A 12,342-nucleotide genomic window follows, 5' to 3' on the forward strand; every position below is an offset into this window, starting at 1 on the left:
AGGTGCCACAGGGCTCATGGAATACATCTCCAGGGAGGACACGTACACATCCCACAGATTTGAATAGCCTCGGGGAAAAGGCAGCTGTGGCAGCCCACAGGATTTTGTTTCTGCCGTTTTGTTCTAGCCTTTGTGTGATACGTTGTTTTCCTTTCTAAGGGTCTTTAAGATGACAATTAGAGCAGCGCCCAGTAATTTCTTTGTTGGCGGAATATGTTTGTTCTCGGTAATTAAGGTGAAGTGGGTAGTTGTTATTGGTGTAAGCTGAGGACCACTTTTCTTCACTCTGGGTTACCGTTCTTGGCATCTTCTCTTACCTGCCTGGCTTGGGCTGCTGGAACCCCATTTTGAGTTTTGAAACTGAGATGATAATTGTGAATGAAGTGCCAGTGTATTATATTGGAGTGTGGTATTGGTTTGGGGCAAAAGTGAGGAGTTAGGTACCGTGTATTTAAACTGGGTAATCTCTAAAGTAATTACAAATTACCCTAATTTAGTGTAAACACTTACTTGCTTATATCGGTTCTGAACATTCACGTGAATGTTGACAATCAAAATGTGAATACCTCTCAGTATAAATACTGTAAAGGCTTCCCCATAGATTTTCCATGATATGAAATATCATGTCCGTTGCTAAAATCTTTCAGAAAACTCTCACTGCTTTAAAATCAAATGGCTAAAGCCAGAAAGTTAGGCACAGGATCTTATTTTAACTATTCTTGTTTTAAAATATTGGTTACTGGTATATAAGTGCAGGTTATGTGGAGGATAAGTCATTTTGCCCATCAGCTTGTCACAGTCATAATCGCAGTTAGGCCAATTGGTTCAGGCTTTTGTAGTTGTTGTTAGTTATAGTACTGCAAACACGTTTTGAGAGTTAATATCCTTTAAATCACTTATAATTATGGACCGATTTTATTTTGATGTGATAATATTCTTCTCGCTTGCCCACTTAAAGCTTAAAACTATTTCAAAGCGGTGGAGATTGTGTTATACAAAATTTAATGTGCTTAAAGCAGAATTTCTCAGGACTTGAGCTCTAAATTTATTGCTGCTGGGACTCATATGATGGCTATGGAGTATAGATTTAGAGAGAGCTTTTAAGACTCCCATTGACATAGGTGAGCAGAATGGTTCCTTGGAAACCATTTGGGTGTCCAGTCATGGTAAAGCATGGACTAAGGGCTCAGATGCATATAGTGCAAGAACAGGAGGGAGGTTCAGGGAATCCCGTGCTGTCTGTTAAAGACGGCATTTCTTCCAGTCTTTTAACGGCTGCTGTTTTAAAAGGGGGGCAAAAGCAGCATTGAAACTATCTGTAAGGTAAAGCTACTGAGACCTAACCCAAAGGCATGCTCTTATGGAAAACTCTTCTTAATACTTGCAGTGTGGTTCTAGCGGAGGACATGTGGTATATATTACGGCTCCTGGGGAATTCAGACCTCTGCAGTGTGGAGTCACCGTGAAGGCTAATTTCAAAACAAAGTGGTAGCCTTTTTGCTCCCTTCATAGCGCTATTTACCAGTGTTTCTTATTAGCTTGACATTAGTCTAGGACTGCTGTGGGTGGAAAGAGGAAATGGAAATTCAAATGGGACCGGAGTGGGGATCCATGAACACCTCTCCCCTTCCCTCCCACCCCTCCTTCAGCATAGGCTCAGCACTTCACCCTGGGCATTGCAGTCTTACACAATCATCGCCAAAAGGGCTGAAGGCAGAGCTGTCCAAGGTTCGAAAAAAAACACGTTCTGACTGTTGGTTGAAAATCAGGTAATAACAGTCCTCTTGGTGAACAAAACTTATTAGAGGGCAGGGGAAGGAATGCTATCTCTCAGCGGCAGGCAAGAAGAAATTGCTGTTGAAAAGCTTACCTCTCTAGGGAGGAATCAGATATCAGACTTTGCCAAGCCTCAGGTCCAACCCATAAGGTCCCACCTACATCCCCCGCCCCATCCCAGCTTTGTTAGATTGCTAGCATCGATCGCTGGCTTTTTCTGACCCCACAGTGGGTGAAGGAAAGAGAGCCGGCAAGACCAGAAGCAAGCAAGGTGGGGGTGGAAAACTGGGGCTGCTTTTGTGGAGAGAAAAAGAGAAAGGGAAGAAAAGGGGTGGGGGCCATGGGGACTGAGCTTAACTGGTGCCTGCCTGCTTCTCTTTGATTTGATGGCCTTTATTCCTTCTAATTGGATAAAATAGGAAGTCACTGGCAGTCCTGCGTCGCTGGGTATACTGATTTTACTCAGACCAGCCAGCAGCTCTGGAGTGCGGACAGAGGGAGGAGGGAGGAAAAAGAGAGAGACAGAGAGACAGAACGTCTTTGGATGAGGAGGGGAAAGGAAGAGAAAGAGACTATGAAGCCGGGCAGAGCTGCGGGGGAAGAAAGTGAATGAGCGCTCAAGAAGGACAAAGAGGAGTGGTTGGGGGGGTGGGGGCGGAGGCAGGGCGGGGAGGGGAGTCACCGCCCCTCCGGGCCGCACTCTTCCCTTCGGATCCCTGTGTGATGATACTGTTTGCAGTGATGCTCCCGGGGCAGGCACCTGCTGCTGTGTAATGATTCAGCCTCTTTCAGCCTTCGCGTTAACACAACAGGATGCTGTTGCTACTCTCACTGCTGCCTCTCCTGCCGCCGCCGCTGCTGCCGCCTCCGCCGCCACCTCTGGTCCTGCTTTTGCTTTTACTTCTCCTGCATGACAGTTGTTTTCTCCATCTAAGCAGACACCAGCTTCAGATGCTCGAGGTGAGAAACATGCCTTTCAGTTTGGGCTACTGGTTTACTTAACTGACCAACGATCAGCTCAGTTTCTATTTTGCCTCCCCCCGCCCCTCGGCCCCCCCGACCCTCTTGACCAGCCGGGATGGTTTGGAGAAGCATTTGAAAGAACTGCAAAAGTAACCCGGAAACAGCAGTAAAGAATTACAGTATACTTTCATTTGGTAGTTGCTAGAGGCTTTTTTTTCCTTCCTCCCTCCTGAACTCCTCTTGCTTTTGATAATGGCCTTGGACTTGGAAGACTTATCGATTTCCCCCTGTAAGATGCTGTCTCATTTGGTTGGGGGGAGCTCTGCATGGTAATGGACCGTGAGAGAGGCCAGGCCTTCTGGAGGTGAGCCGATGGAGATTTATTCCCCAGACATGTCCGAGGGAGCCGCCGAGAGGTCCTCCAGCCCCTCCACTCAGCTGAGTGCAGACCCATCTCTTGACGGGCTTCCGGCAGCAGAAGACATGCCAGAGACCCAGACTGAAGATGGGCGAACCTCCGGACTCATGGGCCTGGCAGCTCCCTGCTGTGTCTGCCTGGAAGCTGAGCGCCTGAGAGGTTGCCTCAACTCGGAGAAAATCTGCATTGTCCCCATTCTGGCTTGCCTAGTCAGCCTCTGCCTCTGCATTGCTGGCCTCAAGTGGGTATTTGTGGACAAGATATTTGAGTATGACTCTCCTACTCACCTTGACCCTGGGGGGTTAGGCCAGGACCCTATTATTTCTCTGGATCCAACCGCTGCCTCAGCTGTGTGGGTAGCATCTGAGGCATACACTTCACCTGTCTCTAGGGCTCAATCTGAAACTGAGGTTCAAGTTACAGTGCAAGTTGACAATGCCGTTGTGTCCTCTGAACCTTCAGCGGTCCCGACCCCGAAGAATCGTATTTTTGCTTTTTCTTTCCTGCCGTCCACTGCAGCATCCTTCCCTTTCCCCACTCGGAACCCTGAGGTGAGAACACCCAAGTCAGCAACTCAGCCACAAACAACAGAAACTAATCTCCAAACTGCTCCTAAACTTTGTAAGTAGAGAGAGAGAGAGATGATGATGAATCATGGAAAGGGGTGGGCTTGAGGCGCTAAAAGGCGTTCTCTTGAGCATGGAGCTGTTTCCTTGTCTTCTTCTATTTTAATTGCATGGTTTTGTTTAAGCACATCATGTGACTGGAGCGCTTGGGGTGGCGTTGAAGAGATGAGTAAAACGATCTTGCAAACTGCTGGTATGAAACAGTGTTCCCTCCAGCCAGACTGTTCGGTCTGGGGTGGGGGACCCAAAACTTCAGCATCTGGGAGTCATGCTTGAATTTAATTGCAATTCAGTTGATTTCTAACACTTTTAAAAATGAACACATCAGACAGAGCATCCTTTTTAAAACAAAACAAAACTATAAATGTGACTTCCATAGAGCAGCGAGTGTGGTTCTGTGTCTGTCTTTCTCCCGTGTGGATTTCCATCACCTCTCCTCACCTTTCGGGTGCCCTCTGCCACGCAGTGGTCCCACACTGCCTGTTATCTGCCTCCATGCCTTCTTCCTGCTCCCTTAACTGCTCTCTGCTCTCACCACGTTTCTGTCTTAATTGGTTCTTGCTGATAGCGCATTTACAGTGCTCACCCCTCACCAGTGGCAGGCGATTGCCGTCCTGCCCAGATTGTAGTTTCGGCTACCGAGCACTTACGAGGGACAGCTTTATTTTATTCAGGGCGCAGTACGATGCCGCATGAAAGGATTTCCCCAAATTAGTTTTTTCTTCTGTAATCAAATGTTTAAATAGCTTCCTTGGCAGTCATTAAAAAGTACAAGATCCATTAGTAAGGTACATCGTTTTTTTTTTTTCAGACGTGTCTTTTTTTGCCCGTCAGACCGGAGCAGTGCAGTTTAATAACCTGTGAGTGAAGAGAGCCCACGCTCTTAAAACGATACAGAACAATGTGCTGCTGTTCGTACTGGGTCACTGCAATGCTTTATAATGGAAAGTTGACAAGGCAGAAACCATGACTAGTCAGGTTGCTCCCCACGTCAGTAGAGAAGGGAGGAGTGGCCTCTGGCTTCTTTTTATAAATGTTTCTGATTTATTTTTGTTTCTCTGCCTTCTGCCACTTTTTACCACTGACTGAATATGTCCTTCGTGGAATAAAGTAAAAGACAAGAGAATCCAGTCCTTAATAACGTGTGTAAAATCTCTTAAGAGTTGAGGGCGAGGGTTCTGCGATGAAATCCTCACCCCTTCGGTTCCCCTCTGGGTGGTAAGGAAGAATAAAGAATGTCTTTTCCAGACATGATGTTCTGTGTGGGGTAGAGCCGTGTGGTATAGAAACACAGAAAACTTGATCTGCTTGTGATTCAAGATCATTTCATTTCACACACAGCAGAAACTGCTGGCAAAGATTTAAAAAAAGAAGAAGAAGAAGAAGAGAGAGAGAGGCTTGTTTTTCAGGTGTAATTAGTAAAGAACCTCCTTTCTGCAGACACTGCTCTGTATCTTTATCAAATCCCTGAAGCATCATTAAAGGTCTGACAGACATCACTGCATTCACCGCCTCTTCCCACCTGGCAAAGTGACCAGGAAATAATACCCAGATGAAATGACAGGCTATAAAAAGCAAGTACAGATCCTGCAAAGAGAAGCAACATTCCCCATGAAGACAAGGTTACTTCTTTGTCTTTATCGTTTGAAACTTGGCTTTAATTAAAATGTGCCCGGATAGGTTTAGTTTTCCAGAAAAAGAAAGAGGACCCTATGAAGAAAAAACAAACAAACAAAAAACTCCTTTGGTAAATTCCATAATTTTGTCATCTTTTTGGGGGACGGGGGGCAGGAAGCAGAGAACCATGTAGTCCCTTTTTCTGGTTTAGGACCGTGTCACAAAGTATGTAGTGACTTTTTGAGAAATTATGTTTTCAGGTAAATTCTTCTACTAAGTGTTTTAAGAGGGTACATATTCCATATAGTTTCTCTTCTCTCGGTTTTCAAGCCAGGGCATTGATTTTCTGGCATTTGCATTGAGTGGAAAAGATTTACTGCTGCCTAAAAGCATCACGGTGGCCAGTTCTGGCCAGAGACACAGCTGCAGCACTCTGAAATGCATTGGAGATAAGCCTGGAAAAGCAGTATGGGAAGTAGTTTTCTCCTGAAAAGTTAGGGGTAGACGGTGCTTATCACTTTGCCACCTATAAGGCTTTCTGTATGGGAAACTCGGTGTTAATGTTTTAGCCTAGTGCCTGAAAACAACAGCAAAAGCATGAGTATCCTAAAAATTTATGAGTCTGGTTTTTGCGCAGGGGGACTGGGGGGGGGGGTTGGTCCAGGAAGCTTTGTTTTCAGACACTCGTAAGTGGTTGCTTTTGTTGTCTTAAAAAGCTTGTAACCATTGACTAAAAAAACCCAAAAAACCACACACACACAAAAGAGCTTGGAATTAGACTGTCATTTGTGACCTCATTCACTTTTTTCTCTTCAACTAAGAAAGTACTGCTTCGTCACAGGAAGAACCAGACCTATCCTTCTGTCATGCATGTTTTTGACATGAACTCAGCTGTGATGGTATAATCTTAACATGACGTTATCATATCTGAAACATGCTCTTTGGTGGTTTCAGGACGTAACTCTCCCCGTTCTATCTGCCTCAGCATATTCAGCATATTATGCACAGAGCTGTAGCCTTCAAGGTCATAGTCTGTTGAGGGCTAATTGATTCTTCTTTATCCTGGATCCTGAGAGAGTGGAAGAGAGACAATCCTAGTAATTGTGTCTGCTCTGTAATTCCCCAACCAATCTACCCTCTAGTATTAGGGCTATTCTATACAAAGGGGAATTACTCCCCTTTCCACGGACTTTTTTTAAAATTAAAACATTCTTTATTGTAATAAAAGGCAATACAGAGCATTCTTAATTGTCCAGAGGAATAGTAGCTGCATCAGGTTTTCTCAAATGGGTATTTCTTGCATAAGGTAATATAATTTCATGTTTTCACAATACTAATCCATGCATCCATCTAGATCTTTAAGAAACCTAATACAGGATTGGAAAATACATATGCATTGTTTTTTTTAATCCTTAAGTTTTTCTGTGTGTGATTGGTGGTTTTCCACTACCACAATCTTTATTTGCCATGATAATAGTTACGTTTTTATTTCTCACTGGGGCCCCTACTTGAACTATTAATTTTGTTTCTTTGCCTGGGCTTTAAAATTTTTCTTACCTTCTATTTATATGGAAAGAACTGACTCTGAGAGGTTGCAAACTCAGACTACTATAAAAAGAGGTGATTAATTAAATTGTAGCCGGGGAACTATAGTGCCATCTTGGAAGCAAATGTATTTCTGGATGGGAGAGCCTGCTTGACAACAGACTCTGTAGTATAAGAACGTATTAGTATTTTCAACTCAGGCCAAATTTGTTTTGCTTTGTCTTAAATCTCTTTGTGTTGGGTTGCATGGCAAACCATTGTTACCACAATGAGGATAGGGATCACTACCATTTGCAAAAGCTCAGCGTGATTAACTGAATATACCAAAAGATTTCTTTCCTTCAATTTAAAAATGGCATTTATTTTAAGCCCAATAGATTCATCCAGTTCCTTGCAACCTACAATTCCTTGTCGGTGATTTCAGAGTGGTGATTTCAAAGAACTTTTCTCCACTTTAACCAAAACTTGCTTAATGCCTAAGACATTAAAAACTGGGAGAAATGGAAAGATCCTCGACTGAAACCAAATAATTTTACTAACTTGCTGATGAGGGGGAAACCCAGGTTCTGAAGATTTAGTGACATTCTTTTACTAAAAGTCGCAAAATGCTGAAAGGTTCAGTGAAATCCTAAATAGGAGAAAGCAGAGACATGTCTTGTCCCCCTGAATTTAAATCCACACATGGCTCTTTTCTCCTGTCGGCTTTTCCCTGTTCCAGAGAGTGTGAACTGGACAGCAACTCTGATAGTTTAAGTGGCACCCAATTAACAGGGACGTATGTCAAGTGGGACCACTGGTCAAGCATGTATAGTTCATAGTATTCCGTTTTCTTCCCACCTTCTTGTTTTGCTTTTATTAAATTCTCAGTAGTGGTAGTCTTTTTCCTGTTTATTTGCTCATCCATACAGTGTTCAGCTTGCTGTCGAAAACAGCTTGGGTTTTCTAGGGTGGGCTCTTTGCTGACATATAGCAGATGGCCCTGTGGCTCACCTCTTCCCTGCCCATTCTGTGTCTCCTTGTTCCTTTATACCTAAATCGGTTTTCTTCCTTCCTCTCCCTCCCCACCTACCCAATTATCTCTTGAATCTTCCTTATTTTTCTAATTATGCCACTTTGGCTTTATTTACCAACATTTCATTGCATTCTAAAATATTAAACATTCACTGATCTTTTCTTTCACATACAATTGTATTGCATTTCAACTGAGGGGTACTTACACATGTTACAAACACACATACAAAAATACGTCTCTAGGACAATAGCCTGGTTTCTTACTGGCACAATTCATTCAAAATTTTGTCCCTCTTCTTTATTGCCCCCTCTTCGGTTCCTTAGTATGATTCATACTGGTTTCTCTCTGACTTTTACATGTGTGTACAAATCAGCAGTTCTGCATTCCCAGAAAGTCGTTATGTCCCAAACCATGTATCTTTGTTCTTCCTTCTTCCCTTTTCCTTTTACTGTCACCTCATAGGATCCTTTTAAAGTGTAAAGAGAGAGAGATTGTGTAGATTGAGAAACGGAGGCATAAAAAAGTTATGACTTGTCTAAAGTTAAGCTAGAAGCTTCACTGAAGCACTAGAATAAAACTGAGAACTAGAATATAACTTCTCGACTGAATCTGTTTGAGCTTTCTTTTAAGCCGTAAACCATACCATGTCTACTTTTTTGGTCATGTTTCCCTTTTTATTATTTTTGTATGCCAATGATTTTCTTCTGTTATTTCTTTTTCTTAATTCAGCAAATACATATTAAACACCTCCTGTGCACCAGGCACTGTTCTAGATTGGCATTATGGCAATGAAAAACAGTAAAATTTCTTGTCCTCATAGAACTTATCTTCTAATGAATTTTAAGAATCTAGTTAGACAATTTGAATCAACCTGAGATATGTCTTTACTTAACACTGCATATGCTCTCTGAATTCAGCATTTCTTCTTGTCACCTTCATTTTTTAAAAATTTTTTTTAATGTTTATTTTTGAGACAGAGACAGAGCATGAATGGGGGAGGGTCAGAGAGAGAGGGAGACACAGAATCCGAAAAGGCTTCAGGCTCTGAGCTGTCAGCACAGAGCCCAACGCGGGGCTCGAACCCACGAACTGCGAGATCATGACCTGAGCCGAAGTCGGACACTTAACCGACTGAGAGCCCCTATACTTAATTCTAACATGTAAATATGGTAAAATTATTTTCAGATTCTAGAAAGCTGACAGCTATAAATGTTTTTGTTTTATTTTTTTTTTTTTGGTCATATTTTCCATTTATTGTTTTAGCTTATAGAAAAAGAATATTAAAACACTCCCAAGGATTTTTAGTTTCAATATGCAGAGAAAGGCTAACGTCTGCCATTAAGGTTTGGTTCCCAAACTGAATGAAAACTTGGGTTCGTGTACCATCCACATGAAAAGTGATTGAGGAGCTGGGAATAGAGTTCATCTTCATCACCTCAGACCACACTGCCATGTTTGCTGAGGTGAATTTTATCTACTATTGTGTGTGTGTGTGTGTGTGTGTGTGTGTGTGTGTTTGTAAGCACTCAAGGGTTGTTTCCAAATAATATAATTGATATTCTATAATCATAGAATTTTATATGTCGAACATATGTAAAAATTATCTGAGTCACTCCCGAAGTGAGGAATTCAGATTTGCAAAAGTGAAGCGACCAAGGTCACTCCAGCTAATTATATGAGTGCTGAGAGGAAACTGGAATCCTCCCGGTTTTCACTACACCTTCCTTTTCTTTTCCAAACTGCCTTCGGCATTTATATGCAAACAGTACATGTATTATCTTCCTCTCAATGACTTTGCTTTTCCTGTTTATCATGTAAGTCCTAATGAGTAATTTCTCTCACTCCATTGCAGACTTCCTCTTTAGAAAAGACCATTCTACATGTACAATTTTGATCAGTGCAGGACACCCCTCTTGAGCAGAGATTGGATGGGCATACCTTTCCCAACAATATGGTGTACAGGAGAACTTTTTTATAATCAAAGTTATTCCAAATAAAATATGTATTTGGAAAGAAAGTTTCTTCTTCATGGAAATATTTAAACAGTGACACATTTGAGGGAGATTCATGTTCCAAGCAGATTATTAGATATATTTATCTCTCAGGCCTCTTACATCTTGGATTGTCTCAAGTCTCTTGTCCCCGGGGCATTAGCTTACCAGTTGGGCAGACCTGAATTTTAATCATACCTGTCTTTCTCATGGCCTGGAGCAAGGTAGATCATCCCTCTGAATCTGTTTCCTCATTTGTATTTGCGGATAGCACTATGCATCCCTTGGACCTGTTTAGGGGATTAAATGAGATGTTGGGTAACACCCAAGTCCTAGAACTAAACCATACCAAATATGAAACCAGTACCAATTTTTTCCCCCTCATTCTACTTTTGATTCTTTGTTCTTTTCTTCCTTTGGTCTTGACAAAGTGGTTTTGTAACACTTTGGAGAATGAGTTTAGGAGTTTGGGGAAGCTCATGAAAAACTTAGAACTAAGAGTGGAAGAGGCATCATGGTGAAGTGGAAATTGTACTGGAAACTTGACATCAAGTCCCAGCTGTACCACTTAGAAGCCATATGACCTTGAGCAAATCACTTCACGACTTGAGATTTAGAATTTACATCTAAACAAATGGGGATATTAATACTTACAACTCTTATGAGATTGTGTGAAGGACAAGATAAGTTATTGTATGTAAGGAAAATACCTCATAGGAGTACAAAGCTTAAGAATTATTAACTTCTTTCTTCTTCTTCCTCTCTGTCAGGGTTCATATACACATATACTCATGAGTGTTAACATTCTTAGGAATAAATTGTAGGTAGTCTTAAAAGGTGAATTAATTTGGTTTCTATTAGACTGATAATAGAACTTTACAATTTCTTGAATCCTAGTACCATAAAAAGAGTGATTTTCCCCCCAAAATTGGCTGGAATATATAATTATTCTTAGGGTAATGTCCAAAATTTAGGATGTAATGGGCTTTCTCCTGGGTACAATGATAAGGAGTTACTTGGAAGAGGGGGGAAAGGTGACTAAAACTGTGTTTGTCAAAGAAGCACATTCTGTGGGAAGATTGAGATAATGAAAAGGAATCTATATGGTTTAGCTGTAGTGCATGGGATGAATCCTTGATCTAAATGAAAATTACATTCACCTAACTCTTCATTTTTGCCAACTGGGATTTCTAGACACCAAAAGGTAGGAATTAAGCCATTTTCACCATTTCACAAAGCCCATGGAAATAACAATTTACATACAATCTTTGAATGAAATCAAATGCAGAAGTTCTTTTAATTTGGTTAAAGATACTATATCTACAATATAAATACTATATATGGTATGAATTTTATATATATATACATATATATATATACACATAATATATATATACACATAATATTCCAAATAAAAGGGAAGATGGTTTGATGATTACTTAATAAAATTAGATAAATAAAAACCTTTAAAGTGTAGAGGAAAAAGTTATCAATGTTTGAAAAAAACCAATTCTAGTTCCACATTTAATTGCTAGAGGCTTGTAAAAAGTAAAAAAGAAAAAAATATTGTTATAGAAGTAGAGAGTAATTGTACCTTAAAAATATGCTGGAGATTCTGTCACAGTGATTTTCAAATGAACTTTTATAAGCTGGATTACTGGTCACAATTCTAAAAAAAAAAGAAAATTAGTGCTGCTCTGGGTACATGCACTTAAGGCACTTTGATTTTTTGTTATCATTTATGAGAGCCTTTCATTTACAAAATGTATAGTGATTAGCAAAATATATGTATTTTCATTTATTCTTTAAGTAGAATTAGAATTATGTGAAAACTTTAATGCTTGGTCATCTTGATTGTTATTAACTCAAGTATATTGGATTAACTGCACAAGTGGAACTCTGAATCAATATCAGAGCAATGAGGCAGCCACTTTTAAGGGGGAAATATTTGATAACAATCTTGGGCAGAGTTTACCCAGGTATAGGTTGCTCTGACTGAGCAGTGCAAATAAGCTGACCGACCCAAGAAAATGTGATGAAATATAGTGGAAAATATCCCAAGGTAAAAACATCTTCTATTTGTCATCAAGAACATGATGTGACGAGAGTTGATTTACGGCACAAATCTTCAGTGATAAGCACTTGAGTGTTTGAAGCATCTTTCTTGAGGTGCCGTTTATCCTCACCAAAGGGGAAATTTATGAACTTTGTTTTAAGTAAAAGTTAGTATAGAATTTTATATTCAAGAAATTTTCTAATAAAAAAAGAAATCACCTCTCCTCCATAACTTATCTTATTATGAAAACTCATAATTCAAAAGTAAGCCAGATGTCCAAATATTCATTCAGATCTACTTGGAAGGAACATAAGAACAACATGGAAGACAAGGAGAGT

General features: G+C 40.8%; 2 protein-coding genes across 2 annotated transcripts in view; both read left to right on the top strand.

The window, feature by feature from the left end:
- NRG1 (neuregulin 1) overlaps window positions 1-12,342 on the top strand; it is a 1,121,130-nt gene that overhangs the window by 993,099 nt on the left and 115,689 nt on the right.
- Window positions 373-4,669, top strand: LOC122471896 (pro-neuregulin-3, membrane-bound isoform-like). Its single transcript, XM_043561087.1, has 2 exons — window positions 373-3,778; window positions 4,595-4,669. The coding sequence occupies exons 1-2, from the start codon at window positions 3,112-3,114 to the stop codon at window positions 4,645-4,647; spliced, it is 720 nt and encodes a 239-aa protein (XP_043417022.1). The 5' UTR covers window positions 373-3,111; the 3' UTR covers window positions 4,648-4,669.

The sequence above is a fragment of the Prionailurus bengalensis genome, chromosome B1, assembly GCF_016509475.1.
Source record: "Prionailurus bengalensis isolate Pbe53 chromosome B1, Fcat_Pben_1.1_paternal_pri, whole genome shotgun sequence".
NCBI classification, from domain to species: domain Eukaryota; kingdom Metazoa; phylum Chordata; class Mammalia; order Carnivora; family Felidae; genus Prionailurus; species Prionailurus bengalensis.

What these genes read in the sequence shown, in the direction of transcription:
- LOC122471896 (XM_043561087.1), top strand. Translation starts at nt 3,112, where the DNA reads ATGGAGATTTATTCCCCAGACATGTCCGAGGGAGCCGCCGAGAGGTCC. An exon ending in CCAAACTGCTCCTAAACTTT is followed by an intron (nt 3,779 to 4,594) that starts GTAAGTAGAGAG and finishes TTTTTTTTTCAG; the next exon opens with ACGTGTCTTTTTTTGCCCGT.